Source organism: Astatotilapia calliptera, chromosome 16 (genome assembly GCF_964374335.1).
Source record: "Astatotilapia calliptera chromosome 16, fAstCal68.1, whole genome shotgun sequence".
In the NCBI taxonomy this organism is placed as follows: domain Eukaryota; kingdom Metazoa; phylum Chordata; class Actinopteri; order Cichliformes; family Cichlidae; genus Astatotilapia; species Astatotilapia calliptera.
The window spans coordinates 22,970,053-22,996,789 of record NC_137437.1 but is presented as its reverse complement, the minus strand read 5'-3'; the positions used below and the strand labels follow the sequence as shown (position 1 = coordinate 22,996,789).

At 40.5% G+C, this 26,737-nt stretch overlaps 3 protein-coding genes across 4 annotated transcripts in view; 2 read left to right on the top strand and 1 right to left on the bottom strand.

Moving 5' to 3' along the window:
* Positions 1 to 120: 120 nt before the first annotated feature.
* On the top strand, positions 121 to 4,808 carry ankzf1 (ankyrin repeat and zinc finger peptidyl tRNA hydrolase 1). Of its 2 annotated transcripts, none has more exons than XM_026145235.2 (16): positions 121 to 260; positions 619 to 763; positions 847 to 968; positions 1,041 to 1,143; positions 1,243 to 1,454; positions 1,559 to 1,674; positions 1,800 to 1,953; positions 2,270 to 2,492; positions 2,592 to 2,690; positions 2,813 to 2,980; positions 3,070 to 3,216; positions 3,330 to 3,612; positions 3,727 to 3,838; positions 3,929 to 4,096; positions 4,181 to 4,251; positions 4,368 to 4,808. In XM_026145235.2, exons 2-16 carry the CDS (start codon positions 643 to 645, stop codon positions 4,492 to 4,494), a joined length of 2,226 nt encoding a protein of 741 aa, XP_026001020.1. In that variant the 5' UTR covers positions 121 to 260; positions 619 to 642; the 3' UTR covers positions 4,495 to 4,808. The 2 variants fall into 2 exon arrangements, with proteins under 2 accessions (XP_026001020.1, XP_026001021.1); XM_026145236.2 differs by lacking the exon at positions 121 to 260 and adding an exon at positions 365 to 504.
* glb1l (galactosidase, beta 1-like) lies at positions 4,561 to 10,935 on the bottom strand. The gene is made up of 16 exons (XM_026145237.2): positions 10,751 to 10,935; positions 10,277 to 10,446; positions 10,024 to 10,174; positions 9,030 to 9,090; positions 8,868 to 8,962; positions 8,602 to 8,782; positions 8,454 to 8,512; positions 7,634 to 7,755; positions 6,754 to 6,794; positions 6,493 to 6,611; positions 6,339 to 6,413; positions 6,165 to 6,254; positions 5,932 to 6,045; positions 5,657 to 5,788; positions 5,294 to 5,521; positions 4,561 to 5,166 (listed from the first exon to the last, which is right to left on the bottom strand). The coding sequence occupies exons 1-16, from the start codon at positions 10,817 to 10,819 to the stop codon at positions 4,963 to 4,965; spliced, it is 1,911 nt and encodes a 636-aa protein (XP_026001022.2). The 5' UTR covers positions 10,820 to 10,935; the 3' UTR covers positions 4,561 to 4,962.
* A 10,786-nt stretch (positions 10,936 to 21,721) lies between these two features.
* Positions 21,722 to 26,737, top strand: part of myo10l3 (myosin X, like 3) — a 60,346-nt gene continuing 55,330 nt past the window's right edge. Inside the window, exon 1 of the mRNA XM_026144145.2 lies at positions 21,722 to 22,017. Coding sequence (XP_025999930.1) covers positions 21,997 to 22,017 — 21 coding nt within the window. The 5' untranslated portion in view covers positions 21,722 to 21,996. The remainder of the gene's footprint in view (positions 22,018 to 26,737) is intronic.

Here is a 26,737-nt window from a genome sequence, read left to right as displayed (position 1 = left end):
TTTGTAAACTATTAGTAATTATAAAGAAAACTTGTGTATGAACTGAATAAATAGTGTAATCTGCATATCTGCAGTGATATATGCACGTTGCTGAAACGCGGTGAAAGCAGTTTGAAAGGAAAGATCGGCTAATTTACAACCTTTGGTCTTTGAACGCCACTCGCTGAAGCATTCATGACGCTCTTGGGCTTCCGTAGAAATGTCAGCGTAATCACATGTTACCCTAAGGTTGGCTCAGCTTTTTGTCAGTTCCTTTTATGGTAAGTCGTTTACTATTTTCCCAGTAGTTCATTGTAACTTTTAGTAGTTGTAATGTCCTTAAAGTCCCGTTTAAGGAAGTGGACAGAGTCGGTGTTTTAAATAGATTGTGGCTGAACGTGTCGTTCAAAGAGCACACACTTATGTTTACATTAGCAAAATTGGGTTAGCCTTGTAGATCAAAACTGTCACTATAAATATAGGCTTGAGGTTGTTGCCAGCTGCTCTTATGATTCGTGCAGGAGAGTAAGTGTTAATGATCTGGTTCAGTTAACTGTCGTGGATCTGCCCCAGCCAAACACTATTTTAGGGGATCGCCAGCTACAGCTTATAGCAGGTTTCTCTTTCTTTCCATTACAGATGAGATAAACCAACCAGCAAACGATGACTACCCGCAAAGATTGTCGCTCCATCTTTGATTTGTGCTTGAATGATGAGGCTTTTGGATTGAGAGAGGTGAACCCCGTCCTAAAGGAGGGTGTAATTATTGACCTCGCCTCAGATTGTATGTATGGAACACATATGATGTTGTGGGGAAAAAGATGCCCAGTTTATTCAGTCGTTGAATAAATGTCTTTCCTCACACAGGTGTGGAAAATAGAAGTGCTGAAGATGACAGGCGAGAAGGCGAGTCCAGCCTGGTTAGAGAGGTGTCTGAGAAGATGGTCTGCTCAGCCTGCAGATGTCCCTTTATTAACCGCGAGGAGCAGGTAACCACGCAGTACTCTACAATCTGTTCATGCATTGAGAACCGGTGCCTGAACATGCACTTTGTGTTGCAGAGGGAGCACTACAAGCTTGACTGGCATCGGTTCAACTTGAGACAAAAGATGGCCATGTTGCCGCCCCTCACAGCGGAGGAGTTTGAGAGGAAGACGGGTGCAGGTGAGGAAACTGGAGTAATACACATCTAAGATGGAGTTTAACTAGGAAAAAAAGGTCTGAAGCAGTTGGAACAACTGACCTATTGTTGTCACTTTACAGGAGACTTATCAAGTATCTCGGGCTCAGAGTCCGATTCAGAGGACGAAGACTCGGACAGCGATGCTGGAGTTAAAAGCAGAACGGTCTCTGACAAAGACATGGAGAGCTCAGGTGAAACTCCTTTAACAGCTGGTCGGCTCTCCAGCAAGTTGGTTTTCCAGAACTCAGTGGGAGATTATCTGTTAGTCTACCGCTGCATACTTAAGGGAAAGGTGAGGATCAGTCCAATGAAATCTATAATCTGTTAAAAAAACAAAAAACAAAAAAACCACTTTAGATTTATATAATTTAATATTTTGTCATTTTTCCTGAAAAGTTTCAGTTGGATGACGAACACGATGCAGGATCCTCTCTGAAAGCTTTAACAAAGAAGACTACGTGGGTCATTCTCATGACTGGTGGAGGTCATTTTGCTGGTGCTGTATTTGAAGGGTAATTTTTTATTTCCCTGCTTTGTATGCTTTCATATTACACATTATGGCTGAAATTTAAAGCACAACAACACAGCCGATTCACAGAGATGTGAAGCGTCCAGCACAATGTATTTTATGTTCCAGAAAACAAGTCCTTCTGCACAAGACCTTCCACCGATACACAGTGCGAGCAAAACGAGGCACTGCCCAGGGACTCAGAGATTCTCAGAACCGCAGTCACGCACCAAAATCTGCAGGAGCTGCACTGCGACGACACAATGAGGCGGCGCTAGTCAAGGTCATACTGCGCTCCATCAGATCGCCTTTTGAGTGAAAGCCATGCCTTATCTGTTCTTCTTCATAAAGTTTGGTTGATGTTTTTCAAACAGTGGCTATAAAAGCTCAAGATTCCTTTGGCTGATTCATTAGTTTTTCTCCTCCAAGAATAGATCATGTACTTTTGTGAGGTTGCGGTAGTGTAGCCATGGAGCCAAGTATTTCGTTTTGGCTATGTGGTTAAATTCTCTGCCTCACTCATAGGATGACGTAGTATTCTTTTTTATTTATTTTTTGTTAACCTGGATTTTTATTTAAATTTTTTTAACTTTTTGCAGGACATTCAGGACCTTCTTGTAACCTGGGCCGAACACTTGAAAGGGGCCTCTAAAATATTCATACGAGCTCCCAGCTACAACAAAACTATCTTTTTTGGTGGTCGAGGAGGTCCCCTTGATAAAAAAGATCCCAGGATCTGCACAATCCCCTTTGCAACACGCAGGGCAACTTTTCGAGAGGTACAGAGGGTACATGAGGTCCTTTCTACTGTTCATGTGTATGGTAAGAAGCACGAAGTGCTTGAAATAATAACATGTCTCCTGCACATGTTTATGCAGCTTAGGTATATTTATCGCACAATCAGTAATATCTTTTTTTCAGGGAAAGACACAGACATTTCTGCAGTCTTCAGTCCAACTAAAAAGCTGTGGAAAAAAGCTGTTAAACCCACAGCAGAACTAAACACAGATCAAGAGAAAGGTAGGTTTAAGATGTTTAAACATGGTCTGTAAGCTCTCTGTTGACCTCGGTGGATAAACTATAGCATCAAATAATAATGTTAAACTTAGTAAACCTGACTGCAAATTTATTGCTTGCATCAGCTGAAGAAAACCGCGAAAGCACTGATGAAGAAGAGTGTGGGGAGATCCAACTGGAGATGGTGGAAATGACATTAGGAACACTGGACCTCAGGGAGTGTGAAATCCATCCCTCCAGGCACAAAAGGAGGAGGAGACGAAAGAAGGAGGAAGCTAAAATTCCAATTGAAGGTAGATCTGATCAACTATCTCATCGCAGGTGGAATCCAAGGCATGCTAGTTTATTACTCAATTGTTCTGCAAAATTTATGAAATACCAGATTCATTTGGGACTGATCCAAAGAGCATAGAAGCAGAAGGTAAAGAAGAGGAACTGCCAGAGGCTACACCAGTAGAAGATCTCCCTCAAGAAGTGCAGTCAAAGAGCAAGAGGAAAAGGAAGGTACAGAGCAAGAAACAAGTGGATGGTGAGTAGGGGTTTAAATCTATATTTTTCCACTTGTTTCTCAGTCTTGCAAAAGCTGTGTAATGCATTGTTTTCAAGTGTGAAAACTCAACATTAAGCTTTCTTTCTTTATAGATGTTGTTGAAGAGTCATGTGAGTATAGCCTCAGGGATGCACTCTTTACTGCCTGCAAGGTTGGGGATGTGGAAGCTCTGCGCACACTCCTCCAGCTCCCTGTGGAAAAGTCAGAGGGTCAAGAGCATTTGGAGAGCAAACTTTCTGATGCCTCAAGTCCTCATACTCTCCTCAATAAACCCATTGATGCTTCAGGGTTCACATTACTGCATGTTGCCACAGCTGCTGCACAAAAGGCAGCGATCGGCCTCCTCCTAGATGAAGGAGCAGACCCCTCCTGCAGGTATCAAGAATATTATCGTCAAGCGTTGTAAAAGTGTGATTGTGTAGCAGCTGAAGTGAACACAGTGAAACCTTGCCCAGGTTTAATTACCATCTCTACATTATTCCTTTACAGGGATAATAAAGGGCAGACACCGTACATCGTCGCCCCTGACAAAGACACAAGAAACGTCTTTCGGAAATATATGGGGGATAATCCCGACAAATACGACTACAGCAAGGCCCAGGTAAGGTTAAACTCGTGCACCTTTGAACATGTATTGCATTAAACGGAAGCTGGTAATTTGACTAAGTGTCTTACTCCTGTGCAATTAAAGATCCCTGGGCCGCTGACGGCAGAGATTGAACTGAAAAAGATGGAAAAGAAAAAGGCCCAGAAGGCCCAGAAAAAACAGCGAGAAAAAGAGCAGAAAGAGGAAAAGAGGAAACAAGAGCTGGAGGCAGAGGAAAAGAAGCAGTTTGTATCTCTGACTGATCGTGAAAAGGTAGGTTACTGCTAAAGGTCTGCAGCTGATTCCTTGTAAGAGGCTGTTTTTTGGAAATGTTCATATTTGGCTTATTGATTATAGAGAGCTCTGGCAGCAGAGAAGAGATTTGCAGCGCAGGTTGCTGCAACAGGAGCCAGCATCTCTAATATCAAGTACGTCTCTCAAGAGCCATCCTCTCGCTGAGCTAATGCATAATGTAATAGCAAGTTATTTAAAAGCTGCACTGAAATACGGTGTGACTCTTCTGTGGGTTTGTCTTTGTCAACAGGAGGTGCTGGCTGTGTGGGGAGTCTCTGCTTGGGAAGATCCCTTTTCAGTACCTGGATTATTCATTTTGTACTCCCCGCTGTGTTCAAATGCATCGGAAAGCAAATGCTCCTCCAGGAAAGACCTAGTGTCCATCTAGGAACTATTTTACTTGGAGAGGAGTCTACCTCATTAAAAGTACTGGTTAATTTGGCTTTTTTTAGGCTTTGACTTGCCTTAATTTTATTGTGGCAGGTGATTTTAGACACTCGGATACATATACTGTATGTAATAAAATCAATGTACAATTTATTTACAGCATCTGTAATCAGGCAAAAAGAAAAGCAATAATTAAAAACAACAGTCAGCATATATTTCTTTTGCACAGGCTTGGTGAATATTGTAACAGCAAGTAATTGAGTGTTTAGTGTTTCTGTGTCAAAAATTAAAACTGCTGACATCAGATTGTCTCATATGCCATAGAAATACTGTTGTGTAGCAGCTCCTTCAGGTGAGATCATTTGTTCAGAGTACTATTGTGCTTCAGTTAGACTGATAATTATTTTTAGAGCTGCAATGTGAAGAAAATGTAATACTTCAAAATTCAGTGGGCTCCGTCAAAGCTTTATAGGCGTGATGTTGAGCTGAGGTCGGTCCATAAAAAGAACCCTCGAGTGTCCTGGAGCTCCTTCCAGCTCCAGCACCGTGATGTTGTTGGGCAGGGTGGTGCTAAGCAGGGGTCCGGGGACATAGACAGTCTGCTGAGGCCCTCTGGCTGGCCAGTATCGTCCCAGGTTCACACCATTAATCCAAACCTGACCCTGATGAAGGAAAAGGAAACATCCAGAAGAATACAGTTATTTTATTCCTTGCTAGAAACGTGGGGTAAATAAACAAAAGAATAAAGTCTGCCAGGTCCAAAATGTCCCCAAATATAGTCAGCATTACCTTAGTCCATTCATTGAGCTTGAGGAAAGTGTCCCATGCTAAGCCGTTGGGCTGCAAAGTCCCCATGTAGAAGGTTGGTCCACGTGTAGGTTCTCTCCGAGGAGCAGGGTCAGACTTTCGGCTGTTGCCGTGAGGCCATCCACCAGTAACGGCTCCGTCAATGTCCAAAGGGTAAATCTTCCAGTCAGTCAGAACATCTTTACCCAGGATCAAGTTGCTCAACAGGCCCTGAAATTCACACAATATTTACCATTTAAAACCCGTAGTCCATGGTTTTACTTGCTGCAACTTCCAAACAGCTGCAGGGAAATGTATGTTTTTAAATGCTTGTACTCTGCTTGCTTGCTCTATTAATTGCCTTGCCTTGTAGTCATTGATCTTGCTGCCAAAGTTAACCCTGCCCATGTTCTCTACGAGGATGTCCAGTGTGTCCCCCTGCTGTCCTGTGACATTCATCACCAGCACAGTGTCTCTCTCTAACAGGCCCTGGAAAACCTGTTCAAACGGTTGTATGTTTCCAAAAGCGTGAACTGATACAACATCATTTATATTTGAAACTTCACAAACAAGCTCAGATTTAACCTACAACGTTTTTCCCCTGACGAGGACATCAACAAAAGTTCACAGTTAGGCCTTACCCCATTGACGGACACATATGCACGGTCATGAACCCCATTCAGTGGAGAGATAAGTGGTGTGGGCTCTGAGAGGTTGTGCGGCAGTGTGGTCCGATATAGCACGTATCCATAGTACTGAACACAATAGACAACACAGGTTGCAGACACAACAGTCTAGAAGTTCTCCATGGTTCAAGAGTTACAGTGTTTCTACAATAATGCTCTCCCCACTGTTTCCCTCAGACACCCCATACCTGTTTCACCTCTTCAAACGTAATAGGATACTGAGATTTGATTGGTCCCAGAGGTGAAAGGGTGTTCAACAGGCCACTAATGTCCCCAACCTGTTAAAGTGACACTTTTTTGAGTTTTGAACATTTTTAAAAATATTTCTTGACATTGGGATTAATTTCCTGAACTGATCCTACCTTTTGCAGGGTCACAAAGCCATAGACAAACTTGGGAGTTGCTGGTGGCATGGGGCCAGAGGGAATCTCTCTAAACTGATGAGAAATGGTGATGAATTAATCATGGATTAATCAGGACATCAGCCTTAGCAGGTGGCTGTTCAATCAGTTCTACCTGCTTTATGACATCTCTAATAGCCAAGAGCTTCTCTGTGGGGTCTCCTGCCTCAGTCAGCGGGGCGTCGTAATCATAACTTGTGACTACTGAGCGAAACCTGGTGTCATGATCAGCACCTTAGTGAGAACAACAGAGCGTTACTAGAGATCACTAAACTGCAAACTGAGCTTTTATCTGCCTCTAAAACATGAAAACTGTGATATAATCTGGCACTGAGACAATGAATGAATGAATACTGAGATTCTGTCAATAAGTTACCATTCCAGTAGCCAAAGTTTGTTCCTCCTTCAAACATGTACCTGAGAAGAAAGAGACGTAGAGTGTAATATCAGAGGAAATTAGCAGTGGTGTCTTAAAGGATGAGGTTGCTGGCTTTTATTTAATCCAAATTAAAGGATCCCAACGATCATTACATTGATTGCAGTGGCACTGTGATGTCCTTTTAGCCAAATTTACCTAGCTTATCCGAAAACTATAAGAAAACATAATCCGTCCATTTTCTTAACCGCTTATCCCCACAGGGTCACAGTGAGGTTGTACACCGATGCCCATTTTAGAATAAAACAGGTGGCAGTAAAAGTATCTACCTCTCCTTATGTCTGTTAATCTGTCAGCTTAATCCAGTTCAAACATTTCAAAAAAGAAGGCCTGTCATGCCACACCGTGTTAAAGATTCTAATGTGTGATCAGTGTAACACTTTTGAGCCAAAGGCTAGTCTTGGCTCTGTATGATATGAGTGGGAATCCCTCCATCAGGCACAGCTCTGGCTGTGATCACAGATTTCCCACCTACCTCCTGTTTCAGTAAATTCAAGTAAATAAGGAATATTTTGAACTCTGGATCATGCAAAGGTTCTCTAGTATGGTATAAGGACAAAGGCATGAAGTAGGAAATGAGTAGCTGTAAATGGACAGTGGCCTTTCGCTGTAATTTAAAAGAGAGGTATGAAAATCCGCATCTTCAGTTGGATTCAAACATGACTCATGCCACTGATACTGCAGGTAAGCTCATAAGCTGGGAAAATAAACCAGTTGTTGTGGTTGTTGGATCAGGCTTTTACATTAGTATACTAACACAGTTTTATTATTTGAATGTGTTTCTACAGAGAGGAAGATTTGGGGGTTTGTGGAGACATACATGTTGACGTTGGCCCCCATGGTTAGCATTTCTCCTAGCACTCTGCTGACCTTCTGAGCATCAACCACAGCATGCTGATCTCCCCAGTGATCCAACCAGCCAGTGTAAAACTCTGAGTTCACCTGCAACGTAATTTAAAACAGTTTTATCACATATACCTGTGAAATCATACGAACGAGTTACAAATTCATTTTTACTTGTGAAAGAGGTTTTAACTATAGTACATTATTGACATAATAGCAGGTGGTGGAAGTGCTGCACATGATTGCATTGCATTCAAATATTGTGTCCACCTCACTGTGCCTTTCTTTTCTCTAACTGCTTTGACTCCACCCCTGCTGGTCATGTAAGATAGCTGTCCTACCTGAGCCTATTATGAGGTTTGTCTTTGTATGAAAGGGGACCTTTAAGACAAAGACAATTAAAAAGAAAGTTGTTAAAGGGGAAGTCGTCCAGAACGAGACACACCTAAAAAAGATTTGTTTTAGAAGGTGATGGAGAAACACCCTGAAAGATTCATAAGGATTATTTTGAACTGTGAATCATGCAAAGCTACTCTAAGTGTATCCAGGAAGAAAGGTAAAGAGCTCAGCTTTTCCGTTTTAAATCATTTCTATATCAATCAATAAATTAAAAGTAACTGATTAGTAATGCACCACCACCCACTGTAAACATCAGCAGAATTTTTTTCTGCAGCTTTTTTAATTGAATGTCATTAGAATACACAAGTGTACATAATAAAATGGCCAGTGAGTGTGTATTGTGTATATTCAGCCCCTGCTTCTTAGGATTATGTTTAGTGAATAGATATGTAACGAACCAGGGGTCCTCGAGGTTCAAATCGTCGTTGCCGGGCGAAGGCTTCAGTGATGTTGGTGTCTGAGAAAAGAACATGTAGAAATAACAACGATCTCTAAAAGAACAAGAAGATGATGTTTTATCTTTGGACACCGTCACACAATACCAACCTGTCCCAAAGTCTATTGTGGCATATAATCCTTCCAGAGTCCCACATATCATTTCCTTGTTTGTGTTTCCATCAGTGGTGAACAGGATGACGTCCTCGCCCAGAAAGAAGCGGAAGAGAGTGCGCAGGTGACGCATGTAGTTGTAGTCACAGCTGTAGTAACTCCCATATTCATTCTCAACCTGCATTTAAGATTGTATATTTTCAAATCCAATAATAATACACTAACTCTTAAAAAGCTTTATAGCGACCCACTTAGAACTCTACCTGGACAGTAATGATGTTTCCCCCGTTAACATAGAGCCAAGGTTTCACTTTGGGGAGGAGAACAGCAAGCCAGTTGCTGACTGCCTGCAGGTAATCTGGGAGAAAACAGATAATGTTCATAAAGCAATACATTTCAAAAAGGGTCATAGGTGCATGTTTTACCTGTGTCTGCAGAGCGCAGTATGATGTTTGGCTTTTGAAGTAACCAGGCAGGCAGTCCACCCTGCAAGAGAAAATTAGAAGAGAATGAAGGCAGAAACGTGGGCAATCATGTGATTAGCCAGCCTCTTTTATCTCACCACAGGGATTTGGAGAGCAGTGTAAAAAAATACCTCCACACATTTTAACTTTGTATTTTTAATATATGAAATATGGCATAAATGTGTGCATCCTACTACAGTTATAGTAATATATACCACCAGCCACTTCATTAGGTGAACCTGCTCAACTGCTCATTAACACAAATATCTAATCAGCCAATCACACAGCAGCAACACAATGCATTTAGCCACGTAGACACGGAGAAAATGTCCTACTGAAAACCAGACTGGTCACCAGAATGGGAAAGAAAGGTGATTTAAGTGACTTTGAACGTGGCGTAGTTGTTGGTGCCAGATCGGTTGATGTACTCTGATTTTACAACATAATCATGACTGCAGTTTACCTGTAAGCCGCAGTTCTCTGGCCCATCAGAATGACCAGAGTGCTTCAAGCTTATAGGAAGACAAAAGTAACTCAAATAACCACTTGTTACAACCAAGGTATGCAAAGAGCATCTGTGAACATGTAAAACAGATTCACAGATTAAGCAGTTGGGCATGTAAAGACCACACGGGTGCCACTCCTGTCAGCTAAGAACAGGAAACTGAGGCTACAATAAGCAGATTGTTCAAAACTGGAAAACAGAACATTGGATAAATGTCGCCTGGTCTAATGAGTACTGATTTCTGCTGGATGGTAGGCTCTAAACTTGGTTTAAGTAAAATAAATGCTTGTATCCATGCTGCCTTGTATCAACAGGTCAGAATGCTGCTGGTGGTTTAATAGGGTGGCGTTGAGTTCACTGTACTCAAATGTTCTCCACAATCACCAGACTTCAATATCTCAATCCAACAAAGCACCTTTGGGATGTGGATGTTATGACCTCTGTTCTCACCATTTCCCATTCAGCACAGATGTACGGTCCAGGACGCAGGATGACCAGCAGACCCGTCTGGTTGGCCAGATCCAAAAAATGCTCCAGATCTCTGTCTCCTGTGAAGTTTTGAACTCCCTGTACCGTTTCATGGAAGTTCCAGGGCACATATCTGTGTATACAGACATGGTAAATGTACAATGTTTATAAAGGCCAACAAACAATCCAGTTGAAAAACATTTATATTTAAATGTTTGCGATGGGGTCGGCTTACACTTGGATGGCATTCAGTCCAGTCATGTACATCTTCGCGAGTCGGTCCTTCCAGTAGTACCGTGGGATTCTGGAGTAGTGGATACTCCCTGAGATGTACTGAAAAGGCTTCCCATCTTTCAGGAAACAGTTTCTTTTGTAGTCTATAGAGAAAGATCTCTCTCCAGAGGCCTGCAATATAGTCACGGTAACTGCTATGAGAGTCAAAGTGCTGATAATCTGTCTATAACTTCCACTGCATATTTCTCAGGACTGAACTTGGGTAGCAGCTTGGGCAGTTATTAATGATGCTGCGAGAACAACTGTAGGTAAACTATGTATGTGTGCACATATAAAAGGTTACAGAAATTATATATAGTTAAAGTTATATATTTTTTGCACGAACCTTTCAAGGAAGTAGAGAGAGGCAGGGGGAAAAAACGAAAGATCAGCTGACTGAACTACTGTAAAAAAAAACCTTTAGTTTCATTCTTACCAAATTTCCATTCACATCTGAACAGGCAAGAGTCAGTGCAGCGAGGAGTAAGGCAGCAGCAGCAGCCATGTCCGCTGCCTACCTGTGACGGTTAAACCTAAAACATCTATAACAGCTATAGATGCAAACATATACAGTCTTCTTTCACCTCACTCCAAGTCTATTATTAACAGGGGGAAGCATTGAGTCAACGTCCTCCCCGCTTCAGTAGCACTACCACGTGATTTTTATTTAGTCATCAGCTGGGTCCTAAAGTCTGTCGATTCGCCTCAAAACCTGTTCTGGCAGGCCCCTTTTTGTTATCACCGTTATCAGTGAGACCTAGTAGTTATTATTTTTCTCATAAATAGAGACATTTAATATACTATAAATATCTCAATGCTTAAATTATAAATGAAATAAAAATAAACAAGATTAAATCTTGATCCAAATATGTCAAGCACACTTGGAAGTTAAAAACAGAGGCGAAAATTCAATGTGGTTATAGATTTTAAATTATAAAATTTAAATATCAGTAGCTAAGTAACATAACTTTTCTGCATTCCTGTGTGTATACCTGTCTATTGTTGGGGTTATTTACACATGTGAACATACAAAAAACACAAAAACGACAAAATAGAAGTATGTAAGTCTGTAACTGTGCAGGCTAAGTGGGAATCCTGCCACCAAAGCCACCCTATGACGCCTTGCTTTTAACAACATGCTGTCATACTATGTATTATGTAGGCTGAGAACAATTCCCTTTGTGTTTTGCATGGCAAAATAACAAAGCAGCCAGTTCAGGAACGGGTAGCTTTATTATAGCTTTAGGACCCCACTCCTAAAGCTATAAGCTCTGTGTCCTTGTGTCTTTTCACTGGGTATGAATGATAACTGCATGTCAACCAGTACTAACATCTACATCAGTGGAATTATCTTTTTTTTTCTTCTTTAAAAAAATAAATAAATAACAAACAAAAAAAATCAACCTTTTAATTTCCTCTGGAAAATTTCTCAGGCACGATGTTGGTGCTACAATAAAAACTTATCAGGAGCTATCTGATAGGAAATATACCCGTGTTATAACTTTATGTTCCTTTAAGGACACTAGATGGCGCTGCAATATATGAAGAGCTGCAACTGACGTCTTATCTGGTTAACATAGTTTCACAGGGACATTACTGAACACTAATGATATTAAGGTAGATTACAGATGATTACAGTTTACCTTCAGACTAAAAGAATCCATTAGTACTGATCCTTGCGTACTCAAACTACTGTAGTAAAACACATGAAGCCCTGTGCCTGTACCATTTACATACACTGTAACACATTAGTAGCCATTCTGGTGTGTTGTGCATGCATTTAATTAAATTGTATACACTCTTTTTTTCCTATGAGGCTGTTGTGTCCTTCCTAGTGTTTCGTTACACTCATAGAAAAGTCAAAGTTGCTTCCAGGCTACTTTTTCTGCCCGTGTGCACTCCATTATGGTTAGAAAGAGCTCTTAAGTGGCTGATGGACTGATGTGTGATGGGAACAGCAGTTTATCTCCATGTGACATGTATACACTAATCCTGGCAATTTCAGTTAATAGATCCTACATCTGCCTGCAGGCCCATCACTGCACTTGTAGGGTTATATAGATTCACTTCTCCACATGCTTTTACTCTTTTTGTCAGTTCTATCTACTTTACAGTAATGACAGCCTAAACACGGATGTCATTTCCTGCCTCTTCTTTCATTAGTGTCAATTCTGAGAAAATTGAAAAGGGGGCCATCACAATTGCTAATGGCAGCTGATCTCAGCTACAGATAGGACTCTGTGGCTCATTAGCCCACTGTCAGATGCTGTCGATTGCCCTGGGAATGAGCGGAAGAATGACGTGCATGGGCTTATAATTTGGTTATGAGCATGGTAGTGCCTGAGGAAAGCCTGTCAGCATCCCATCTTTGCACCCCCCCCTCTCTTGTGGAAAATTGATGTTCAAACCATAAAAAAATTCCCAGCAAACTAATGCACTCCGGGCCATACCAATTACTGAGGTGTTGAAGCACAATTGTAAGCCTAAAAGATGGGATTTAGAATAACACAAACACTAGAGAAACTGCTTAACTCACAAGATCATCTTGCAGTGAACTGGAGTCCACTTTTTAATTACTGTGCAAGTTAAAGGTGCAGTCCAGACTACCCTACAATTATTAGGCAGGCCTGTCCCTGGTGTGATGGGAGATACAGAAAAAAAACCTCACTCGCTCTAGGGCTGGGCGTCATCTCAATGAAGTCATCTCCCCAGAGTCTGTAATTAGATTGAACCATCCCCTCTGTCACTACCCACTACCCCCAGAATAAACCCTCTTTGTCGTTTCTGGTGGAAGCAGGTGTCTTCAGATCCCCACCGCCCCTGAAATGACACCTCCAAAAAATCCACTTCAGTCTATTTGGAATAGTTGATGTTAGGAACTCCATCAGCTTTACATGAACTGGGGTAATCTTGGCTTTTGCTTGGAATTAATTAATGTGATGGGGCCATAAAACATGTCAGTGAGTTGCATTTATGGGAGGTGGGGAAGCTTTCAAAATAAAACGCCATTAGTATTTTGTATCAAGCAATCATTTTCATACAAAGTGCAACAAAAACAAAAATGTCAGTTATATCAATGCACAGTTTGCCCATCCGTGGCCTTATTTTAAGAATTATTACTATTATTATTTGAAGTAAGACTGACAACATCAGGTGTCAAATCCTTTGCCACAGCTCCCCTGTGTGACCTTATGCCCACTGTCTGATTTACTAAAAACCATTTCTCAGTTAAAGTCATCATCTGCTCAACTTTATATCTTACACATCTTAAACAGAAACACCTTTACCAGTGATTTAAACATGTGATATTTCATATCTTAAAGAGACCTGGTATAAAACCTGAATGGTTTAAATAACTAAGTAGCATATTCTTAGTTTTCAGTTTCAAGATTGTAGGGTAGTTTATGTTTAAGTTTATCCTGCCTTCCAGGTGTTTCCTCATATCCTTTCCCTCTATATATTGTATCAACTCAAGACCAAAATACAGCTGTGTACATTAAGATCATCAACAACCTCCCATCCCCTGGACCCCTCACATTCCAACACAGTGCCATATAGGCAAGAGGAAACACCTCAGCATACATATATAGTAAATGTATAAAATTACAAGATAAACTGAAAATTTAATTATAGAAAATTAATAATAAATATAAATAAATTTAACATAAAATTGTAGAAAGAACCACTGACCAGAAGTCAAGGTTAGTGGTTACCTGTTCCTTACAATATAAAGCGTCTTGAGGCAACTGTTGTGATAAAAATAAATAAATAAAACTGAATTTAAATACCAGAGAACAGTGTTAGACATGGTATGGCATGTTAATCTCTTGAATAGTCTCAGATTGGGTTGGACCTCTTTGTTTAAATTAATCTTTTGTGATGTTTAAGGAAATACCAGCTTATTCTTAACTATGGAGTCCAACAGGGGTCAATTTTAGGCCCACTACTTTTCATCTACTACTTCTGGGTGCAGACCAAAACTTCAAACTATGGTTGTTTAGCTCCTCTGTTTTGTTACAGTTTAACCGCAGTGTGTTTTTATTGTCTCTTCTTAAAGATAAAGAGGTAATCCATGATAAACTGAACTTTCGAACTTTTCTTTACCCGAGGTCCTCATACACAGAAGAGTATGAGTAAGGGTCTGGTCTTTTGAGATCACAGCCGTGAGATTGAATTAACTGCAATAGTTTATCAGCTAACCTGAAGATCTCACTTTTATTAGGTGATCTTTTACATGCTTCGTCTCTTCAATCTTTAACTGCTGATTTAAATATTTTATTAAATGCAGCTTCAAGCTTATGGTTATAAAGTTTGGTTATTTTGCTTACTTGTTACACACCAACTGCTAATATGACCAGTTCTGAACATATATGGTAATTCTCACTGATTAGTGATGCAACCCTTCGAGGGGGCAATCTAAGTGCTGAGCTGCCTGTGATTCATGCACAGCTGAACAAAACGAATTCCCAAGAAGTCTCTATATCAGTCCGGAGGTCAGGCTACGCAGAGGAATGTACCTTGCCTGTTTTCTCAGGCTCTGAATGACCAGTGAGTCAGCGTTAGGCGCACAAACCATAATACTCTGGCATCTGAGAGAATCTGGTCCTGAGAAACAAACAACGAACAATAAAAAAGTACCATGACAAAATACCTTTGCTATGTTTGTATTTCATTACTGATGTAACCCTGTAGTTTTTCTCTTTTTGGATCAATGAAAAAAAAAATTCTAGGATTCTTAAAGCAATTAAGTCACATATTGTGGGAGTACTGAAACACAAGGCTCTATAAACAAACAGGAAATGGACAGTGTGGGGGGGGAGCATGGGAAGAGTGAGTTGGCTCTCATTCCTCAAACTCAGGGAAGGTATGGTATGCATTTGGGGTGCAAGTATGCTCTGAGGAATGCTTGTGGTGATATTGTGACATCCTGATGCTTGGACTTTAGCTCCAATAATAGCTGTTAGTGAGGCTTATTATGTCAAATTAATCACAGCGAGGAATGTCTTTCTGAAATTCTTTCACCCCCCTTAACTAAAAGCATACTGGCTGTCAGGCTTTAAACTTTAACACTCATTTGTATCTTTATCTTTAGCTACACAAGCAGCAGGGATCTATCCCAGCGCCACTATCAGCCATTGAGTCCATTAGATTATTTGCTTTTGCCTGATAAAATCAGGCTATCAGATTGATTTTATAAATGAGTATCTGCAAAATGAATGGCATTGCTTTCAGCCTGAGCAGGGGAAGTCTGTTTTTTTCTAATTAGCTAACATTAGCATGCTCACAAGCTAAGCTAAGATAATGATGACCCCATTAGGCATTTGCTTGCTTGGAATGAATGTTACATCCTGCATTTTTTTTTTCCATAATTGATTTTATTGTTTAGATCAGGAGCAGATGAATTTCAATTATACAGTATTGTGCAAAAGTTTTGAGTCACCATCATTTCTTTGTATTTTGTTAGAAAAATTAGTAATAGGTTTACTGATCTACTGAAAGATGTGCAAACATACATGGAAATACAGTATATAAGGCAAAAACAGTGGTTCCACAAGTCAAACAAACTTGAAAGTCAATATTTGGTATGGCAGCCTTTATTCTTCAACACAGTCTGAACTTTGTAGGTAAACTTTCTTGTTTAAGTAGTCAGGAATAGTTCTCCAAGCCTGTTGAAGAACATTCAGCCTTTTATGCTGTTCTTTGTAAATATGATCCCAAAATGGTCAATAATGTTGAGGTGTGGGTTCTGGGGAGGTCAATCCATGATGGAAAGTGTCCCAATGTCCTTTTTTCCCTATCCAGATATGCTTTTACTGCATTGGCAGTGTGTTTGGGATCATTGTCATGCTAAAAAGTACTTTTATGTGTTCATAATTCCATCAATTTTGACAAGATCTCCAACATCGCAGGCTGAAGTGCAGTCCTAAACCACGACTGAGCCTCCACCGTGTTTTACAAATAGTTTGAGACACTCACTATTTAACCTCTGTCTCTAACTCTCTTACCTGATCTCCTTTGCACATATTGATGACATTTTGAACCAAAATTTTCAAATTTAGATTCATTTGTCCATCAGACCTGTTGCCACCGATTTTCAGTCCAGGTCTTGTGTAATTAGCATACCTTAGCCTTTACTCCCTGCTTTCTTTATTTTTGCCTTATTTTTTTTTCTTAAGGACATGACTTACAGATACTATTCACCTGTCAAGTTTCCTCAGAGTTTTTTTTAAGGACACCATATTGAGATATGCCAAATTTCCAGCTAACAGCTGTTTGGAAATTACCTTGTTGGTGTAAAACTACTATTTTATGCCTGGCAAGCTTTGTTTTACGTTAAGTTGTGAGTTATGTGTAGACACAACACTTGTTCATCCCTTGAGTTGGGTGCTGGTTTTATGCTTGATAGGTGAGTGTTTAATGACTTAACAAATAAAAAAAACACTTCTGAAAATGGTCAGGTGCACAAAAAGCGGCCAATGGCAAAAGACAAACTTTGGATAACTTTCAGAAAGCCCAGAGAACTCCAGTCTGGCTCCTTGGAAAAAGTAATGAGAGGTACTTAAACCTTTTTCAGCAGAACTGTAACTTTATAGCATTTTTTTGTTTTGATAAAACAGAAAATTGCTGATCTCCTAAAAATTTGAATAACCTTCTGTTTATGTAAAGCTTGCTATGAAAAAACCCAGAATAAAGCGATGACATTTTATTGTAACAAAATCAATTATAATAACATCAACTAAATCGTTTTCGCTTAAAGGATATTTTTGTCCCTTCATCTCTTTTATAAAACAGCAGGAGTTGCTGACATTGCTGTGAGTAATGCGTTGTGTTGGAGACCGGTCGACTCTGTGAGGTTCAAGGATCAGTTCCATAATTTGATAAAAGCTACAGCAGGATTTGTCATCGACCATATTTACACATTTAGGTGATGCTGCCTACGAGTGTGATACAATAAAGATCGAATCACCTTTGTTTGATATTGTTAGATGATCCATTTTTACTTCAATGTCTTTGCTTTCATTTGGCCATCCATCTTGGCTAAACTATCTCTGATTCAATTAATTTTACCTAACTCCCATCTTCCTGTTGCTTTGTTCCCTGGATGACCGAGACCATTCACACAGAAAAAAGAGAAAACATCATAAAAGCTTACTTTTAGGACTTTCATGTCTTTCTTCACTTAAGTTTGGTCAATTTTGGCCACTTTGCTTTTGGTTTTTGATTTGTCTTTAGGCCTAATTTTATAGTATTACTTCTCATACCAGTGCAAAGTGTCTAAGGTAAGCGTATGACTTGGTATTATCATTAGTAATATATTCAGTTTTCACTATTATATAAACTGTGCTAATTTCACAGATTTCAAACCTGCTCTTAGTTAACACAACATAGTATTTGTAGGTCAGACACCAGTGATATTTCCAGCTGACGATAACCCAGGGTTCATCGCGCTTGTTGTTTAGCTGCACTGTTTACTCATCAATTTATGGGTGGAGGTTTTTTACATAATCAAAGCAGCTCCAGTTAAGTGATTAGCCTGGTCTGGTTGTGACTAACAGCCTGTGGCTATAGAGAGGATCATCAGTCATCCCCCATCACTGGGACCTCCATCGCATGCATTCAATCCCGACTTGTCCATTATTTGACACGAAGCTACAAAAGGATCCTTCACCTGACCTGAATGACTTTGCCTGAGGTCATTCCCACTAGTGGGGGTTGGGGGGCTCATCATAGACTCTATCTCCAATTAACCTTTCAAAAACACAGTTCCTCACGTGTGATGCTTTATTTTCACAACTAACCAGATGTTTATATAACAGGGCCAATCGACAGATCTGAAATGGTCACATGACTTGGTACCTTTTAAGTGCAGCCCATGGCTTTCATGCATGAAGTATATATTGCTCTGGCCCTGTCTGATGGTGCTACTGCATGTGGTCATTTGTGTCCACTGATCTTTACTTCCGTGGACCACGCACTGTAAGAGCAGGATATGGGGACATAGCTTGTAAAGAAGAGCTGTAAAGCTTGTAAAATAAAGCACTAAACAGATGCTTAAACACTGGGTATTCTTCCTGCCTTTTATAAATTTTACATGATAAAAAAAAACCCAGAGAGAGGAGTAAACAGGCTTCTATAGATAAACATAATTTCACCATTAAAGCAAACGTTTAGTATACATTTCACAGCTCAGCTGATCATTGGCCCCTTCCTGGTATGCCTGGTGTTCCACTTGGTATGTAGGATTTTTCTAGGATAAAACTTTTTTAACCGTCCAAAGACATGCAGCTTGTGGGGATAGGTTAATTGGATAATCCAAATTGCCACTAGGTGTGAATGTGTGAATGAATGTGAGTGTGAATGGTTGTCTGTCCCTGTGTGTTAGCCCTGCGACAGACTGGCGACCTGTCCAGGGTGTACCCTGCCTCTCGCCCTGTGACAGCTGGGATAGGCTCCAGCGCCCCCCGCGACCCTGAAAAGGATAAGCGGAAGCGAATGGATGGATGGAAAACTTTTTTAAATGCAGATATAAACTGTGATGAAATAATGTATCCAAATGCCTTCCTGAGGCTGACATTGAAAGCCTGAAGATTTAAAGAAAACAAATCCCCATTCCAAAAGTGTGATTTTTAGAATGAATCTTTTTTTTCTTACTGTTAACTAGAAACTTAAAGAGCTAAAAGGGAGTGTTTTGACTCTCTTTTAACTAACCAAAGTCAATTTTTTAACGCAAAATCTCTAACCTCATCTGCACCAACACCAAAGGACCAAATCAGCTGGCTGAGTCCATATCAGGGGTCAAGAACAGCAGGTCTTACCTGTCCCTTCCCCCCAGTCTGTTTGGGGATCGTGATAACCAAATGGATGTTTTGTTCTCTTTGTTCATGCAGACAGTAAGCATAGTCGGCTGTCTCAAAGAGTAATTCTTCCACTGTTGTTATGTAGTTTAAAAAGCAGTGAGTTTAATTGTGGTTTAGCGCTGCATATCCTCAGCAAGCCCCCTTTGTTAAGTTCAGAACTGCTTTTTCCTCTTTGGGACATGTACTGACCCACATTAAATGTGTGTTTAACACATCTAATAAAGGTTTTACGTCTTAGCAAACACTTGTGCTGTAGCTGTGATATTTACTGCTTTATTATTTTTATCAGGAAAGGATGCAGGTTAGGAATAATTATCCAGAAACAGGTAAAATTGCTCTGAGTCAGACAGAGAGAATCTGTTTGGTGTGCATAATGATTCACCTGGGCTGTACAGCAGAGAGTCAGGGCACCCGGTGGCCCCCATGTGTGTGTCAGGTGATTGTGAGAGGGTATAATCACCTCCAGTCAAAGTGTCTGTGAGCGGTAAACTAGCTTTGGCACAACAATGGGATTGTTCAAGTATTACTCCCTGAAAATCCTTACAGGAACGCAAAACAGTGACTGCACTGTTCTTATAAAAGCTGCTCTTAACCTTTTGATTAATAAGTACCAACTAACTAACTGACTACCAACAACAGGCTTGTATAATCTAATGCAACAGAAATGCTGAATAGGCATTTTGACATATTAGGAGCCAGAAAGGCTGATCAGTACATATAATGTACTTTGATTGAATTCACCAATTTGACTCAAAAGTTGAGTTAGTGACTGAAAGACAAAATTGAGAAGGATTTGCAAGATTTGGGGATTGCACTTTGCTCTATTTAGTAGATTTTGCCACTAGTATTGAGGTGAATTAAAGGTACAAATAAAGAATACGGTTTTCTCAGAGGGGTATTGCAAAAATGCTTAGAGAAATGTTTGAACATCCCATATATGTTACTTTAAAATACTGTGTAGTAAACTCACTAATCAGTGGTAATATAGCTCCATCTCTGAAAACATGGTGTTTCAAAAGTTTTTTTAAAAAGAGAATGAGCTTCAAAGTAAAATTATAAAATAATTTTAAGCTGTGAGAACAACACTATCAAATCAGGAGACTGACCAAAACATTCTGCCATATCACACAGCAAGCATCTATTATATAACAGACTGCATACAGTTTGCAGTCTGGGGCTGTTGCATGACTGCTCAGTATAGAGTAACATATTCGTCTATCTGGTGTTATCATACCTGTTAGCAAAGGCAGTACATGAGCTGCAAAATGCACATCCATTGTTTGATTTCAACAAATAATACAAAGAAGAAAATGATTTTTGTGTTGAGACTGTAAAGCAGCTGTCTGTGATTTTATAAATGGCTGCTGAGGACCCCGTCAATCACCGATACATCATTTCATATCATTATTTATTTATAAAATGTATCTATTCATTATTTATTATTATTGATTTGTGAACCAAAAGAAAACCAAAAGAATGAGCTTAAAGACACACTGGCTACCCATTTTTAAATTTGGCACCATGACACATATAAATATATTTTTATTTATCTTAACAGTATGACAGCTTGAATATAAATCCTTAAAAAAAATAAAGTGAGAGTAAGGAGATGATGAATCACCCGGCGTGATGAGGTATTTGAATATTTTTCAAATTCAGTGCCAGTAGAAAAACTGCAACAAATGCATACCCTTAAAAATAAACAAATACAAACAAACACCACATTAGGGAGCTGATTAGTGTTTAGAAAATGAGACCATAAGATGACCATTAAAACAAAAGCCCCAGAGCTGAAATTAGAAACAAACCGACTACAGCAAAATGTAAAACAACCCAAATCAGACAGACAGCAACAATACCAGATGCAAAACAGCAAAAACCACACAAACCGACTTCACAAGAGACAAAGAACGGCTGCAAAGGCATGCAAAATTACTAAAATACAACCAAAATGTGCCAAAATGAAAGGGAATGCATGCTTTGGTTCTTCATAGGATGAATGTGGGGCCTTTACGTATTTGTACCCGTTTGACCTCATAGCTTCTTCATCTGTCAGTGACTCTTAGGTAAAGAAAAAGAAAGAAAGAAAAACGCATTGAAGAATAGAAGACTGACAGCCCAGTTGTGCATTCAGTGCTCAATATGCTTTACAGTTTTTACTTGGCGATGGAAACATATGAGTCTAATAAGAAGGTCCTCAAATCAAATAATCATAAAATGCTCATTTTATCGGAAAGATTTTTTTTAAGACATCTGCAAAAATAAAACCAACTTACTCCTCCTGATCTGCTTCTTTCTTCTCTGTATATTTTTTCCAGGAAGCAAAATAATGACTCAGACTCAGTCTCACCCTAGATATACATAGAAGTAGATTCATATTAGGCCTGCTGTGCTATAATAAACCTTTTTAAGCAAAAACCTGGTATGTTGGATACATGTGCACATCCTTTTAAAATCTGTAGAAACATGAACAAAGAGGGCGTATGCTGATGGGAGGGCTGTGGCTCAGCAGGCTCCTCCTCCCTGCATAATAAGCCGGGTCCATTGAAATGAGTAGACAGCAGAAACGGCGCAGGCAGCTCCACAGCGGCTTGTCGGGACACTTCAGAAAACAAGTCCGAAAGTGTCCGAAAATCAGAGAGCAGAATGACTCGTTTCATGACTGGCACAGAGTTGTGAGCAAGTATCCGGAAAAAAAGAGAAAAGATTTTATTATCTTACCGAAGCGGATGGGAATAATTTGGGAATACAGCCCGCTCTCCTCCTCAGCTGTGGTACCCTGAAGTCAGACTACAAAGAGCCGTGAGGTCGAGCACTGGTTAAGATGAATACTTCCTTTTTAGAGGTGAGTTCGCCTGCTTTCTCTATAGCGGTATGAATACTTTTTAGTAGCTCTTTGCTTTAATTTGGAGCCCTACATGGATTTTTGAGACCTTCACGCTCCTTTGTTTTGTTTCACCACACTGTGTTTTGAGCTTTTTATAAATGCGGGATGGGTTCAGACCACTTCATGATTTTCACACCCCTGTAAAAGCAGCCCTTATTATGATGTATTCTGCGGTCTTTGTGATCCTTTATCAGCCGCTCATGTGTCCTATACCTCTACAGGATGGAGCCAGAGTGGCAACCTCACTGTCCACAGAAGCCTCTTAGTCATACAAATGTCTGCCCTGACAAAAACTACTACAGCTTCTCAGGGAAACCTGTGTGTAGCTTTAATTAGAGGCTACACAATGCAACTCTCAATGCAGTGACTGCTGAGCTGGATGTGTCATCTGCCAATCAGTCCAGAGAGCAGCACACTCTGATGTAGGTGAAAGCCAGGCTGGCTTTAGGTCTGATTTGTCATGCCCCTCTGACTCAGAGGAGGGCACACACACTCACAGAGAAGACAGATGGAGTACAGGGGAGTGAATCTCCTCCCATCCTCTACCTCCCTATCAGCCATGCCCCTCAGTGATGCTGTGACTCACAGAAGTTTCAGCATGCAGGAGGTGCTCCATACACTTTTCTTTGCAAAGGCAGGTTTAATGCTGATTGGACAATTATCGATGCATTTCTATTTTTCAGTGACTTCAGTCATACAATAATAAATTCAGCAGCTTCGAGTGTAGCTTTCAATAATTTGCTGCACACACCGACTGTGTAGCGAGCAGATGGAGGAGAGCTGGATTTTGACTCATAATCTGCTTTTATTACAGTGATATGCTGCGAAGAGGAAGGTTATTATTTCAGCTCAGTTTTAATCTGGTTTGTGTCTGTTGACCTTTACCAACAGAGCAAGACATCCTGTAGTATTTGCTCCAAATAGGTGTATGTTTTTTGGGGTAGGTTATATTTCATTCTACTTGATTTGTTAGGTTGTCTTTGGACTTGACTGCATTCATTTGCAGTGTTTTAAAATTTTAAGCTAAAATACATATTGGTTTGACTTCGTTGTACTTACTGCTGCTTTTTTACTGTTAAAATTAAACTGAGTCTCTGTAACAGACCACTAATGGACAACAACAGCATAAAAATATATATTTATCTCTACCTGCTGTTTCACATCTCCGGTCTGAGCTGTGTTAGAGGGAATGACTGACCTGTCCTGGTTTTCAAGTGAATTTCGGTGTCATGGAAAGATGCCAGGGTCTTGAACTCCACAGTGCCACAGCTTGGATTTAATTAAGCAGGAATTCTGGAAGTGAATTAAGATAAGGATTAAACTCAACTCTATAAACAAGTGCACCAGGATAAATCATATGGATGTGTCTTTGCTGTGAATGTCGTGGTTGTATAAAGCTGGAACTGTGTAGATAGGAGCACATCTTTTTTAACCTTTTGCATCACAAAACTCTGTTGCAGATCATGCATTAAAGAAATATGCACGTTTACCAATTTGCCAGTTACTAATCTAGAATCGGCTTTTCCTCATAGGCCACTGTTTGTTAAGGTGGAGACGTTGACAAGGGTTAGAAATCATGGTGGACTGAGAGGAGTGGTCATGGGTGTGCTCATCCTGATGGCCCATCCTGTCCACCATAAAACCTTCAGCACTGTCCTTTACCCCACACCCAATACGTTATTCTAATGGAAGTGACCCAACAAAAACACACAAGTATCGAAGGGTGTTTTTTTTATACTGCAAGGCTGCTGGATTTGGCAGACTTTATATTCACATTTTGTTTTTTCAGACATACGAGAAACTCCCTGCCCGCGTCACACCCAAATTTGGATGAATCAGAGCTTCCATTATGAAATTAATTTCGTTTATTTAGCTTTATCCACAATATCTGCTAATTTTAACCGTTTTTCCAGTGAAAAGTTTTATGCAAGAATCCATTTCATATAGCGTATATGAGAAACATTGTTGTGCCTTTGGGCCTCTTCCTTCCTGGCTATTAATTTGCCAGGTAATATGAGCATTATCTATACCTTTGTGCGACCTCCCTTTGTATGTGTGAGCTCCCACACGCACTTTAGATACTTGATACCTTTGTAGAACATCCTGAATCCCAGCTATTTTCTAAACTTGGTAATCAGTTTCTTTATAGCAGCAGCTGCTACACACTGTAAACCCAAGCAAGGAGGACCTTTCCACACCCATTAACCCCTTCATTGCATTACACACCAAATTCCTTCCTCTTAAAGATACTCTGACAGAGGGAATCCCAAATACTCAGTCTTGACCTCCCAAATTCCTGGTCACGGCTGCATGTCATCCATCCTGTAGAGCTGTGGTTGCAAGGCTTTAGGTTTCACACCGTCACCGCTGACCCCTTCACCCTCAGACACATTCTTCCCATCCTAAAAACGTCCCTCGTAGCTCTACGTGTCGCTTATGTCTGGATCTCTGAAGTCGGGGCCGTGGATCGGTATCCGAGGCTGCATTCTGTGGTGAAATGGGTAACGTGAGAAAGGCAAACCTGCCGTAGTAGTAGGTGGACTATTTTCCCCCCTTTGGCGACAGACACTTTTCTGCCCAGTTGTCACTTCCTCCAGCTGCCACTTTAAAGAGCCGAGAATCATTGCTCCCATGCAGCTGGCTGATGGAGTAAGGAAAGAGCCAGGAAGTACAGTTAGGATGTGAAGAAGGAAGGAAGGAAATGTAATGGGACCAGCATTCCTTTTTTTCTTCTAAGCGGTTGTTTTCATTTGTAATTAAAATTGAAGTGCTTATTGTCTGCATTGTCACATCAAATTAGGGGATTTTCAAACAAGGCTCTTTAGAGTTTCGGAGCTGCGGTGAATTAACGGGGCCGGTTGTTTATGATCACAAAGAGGAAGGTATTATTAAGGCAGCGGTTTGAGTGTGCGACAGCAGAACTCCTGCAGCTTTGGAACAATCTGGAGGTGGTTTAATCCACCACAAGAGCACAGAAGCTAATTACCAGCAGCCATTGTCTGACCATGCACCAGAAAACATGGATAATCCGTTCTTATCATGTTACAGATTTGCAGCGTCAGGATTTCGAGACCACAGCTTATTCAACGATTTCCTGAATTTTCCGTTTTAACGTGAAATAAATTGGAGTCAGCGCTCTGCAATATTCTGACCCGATCCCTTCCTAACTCTTTAGCTTGTGTTTGCATTTCTTGTGAGTCTAGCAGTAACCTGACCCCCGTCTATCAGTGCGCTGACCATCACACAGGGAACTCAGCGCTGTGATAACCTCCTGCTGACGCCATGCTGTTGACTTTAGTTTTATCCGCTATGTCACCGAGCTCTTCAGACAAAGCCGTCTGTGTTTGTGGAAATAAAAGGAAAACATATCTCCATCTTTCCACAGTTTCTTTACCAGTGACAAATAACACTGCACGGAATCGTCTCTTCCTGTCTGTTAGCTCCTGATGATGGACGAACTGTTGCTGCGTGGAGTCTCTCGTGGTCTTGGTTGCCTGTAAACCTGAAAGAAATAGTTACCACTCTCACATCTTTACAATCTATATGAAGCTTCTTCTATGTGATGTTCTGTGCACACGTGTTTCTGAACTTAAGCTGCTTTAATACCACAGGAACTTCCACACAGCTTTAGTAACTATTGGAGGTGCCATCATGGTTCATCAGAACTTGGTTTGGAGGATCTTTTTTGTCCTATAGAGTAGATATTTCCTTAGTGATGTAGGCGATTGGTCCAAACCAGTGTGTATGTTGATACAGCCACCATTTGAATGCAGCACAGGGAGCACTGTTAAAATATCCATGCATATAAACAGCAGCGCTTAACACTGTTCAGGCTTTACTGACACTATGCTGCCTACACAGTGAGAAAAAATGAAGTCGAATTACAAAAAAGTAAAGAACAGCAACAGGAGGTGACGGTGCATTATTAGGTACTGGTGATGCAAATGGAAAAACGCTACCAAGGTTGGGTTCCCAGGACATCCCCAGTGGGTAGTCCTACTTCTATAGATGTGATTGGTGACAATCTTATCATCTAACTCTTTGCAAATTAGCAAATCCCCAAATTAAAAACAAACAAAGCTTCACTCAAGCTATTCCTTTAACAGCTGACCTTCAACCCACTTGACTCAAATCCATCCTCCATGATTAGAGACCTCTCACTCAGTTGAGGCACTACACATGAAAAATCACTTGTAATCTTCTCTCCAACGCCCATCCTTCCTGCCGCCCTCCCTGTGTGTGTGCATCAGGGCCGTTCTGGGTGTGCTGTTCTCTGAAATATTAATCACATCAGGGCACTTGGGCAAGTAAGTCGGTGATGACAGAGAACACTCTCAAACTATTATATGCCAAATCTGCTGAAAAGATACAGTCATACTGATCTATGTACTTTCTTTATTCAATGATAAAACATTCTCTGATGGAAGTAAGTGACTGGCTGAAAGGCTGCAGGGTTTAACTTTGGACCTGGACCCCTTTCTTGAATGGCAGAGCCTCTTGGTCTCTCCCTTCTTTCTTGCCTGCTTACTAATAATCCTGTCGAATAAATGCGAAACAATGCCGCCCAAAAAATCTAACACTCATCCATCCATTCTTTTTTTTTTTTTCACTTAGCAGGGACCAAGTTGTACTACAAGTTGGACCAGTTAACCCTACACAGGACAGGCCCTGTCTAGCT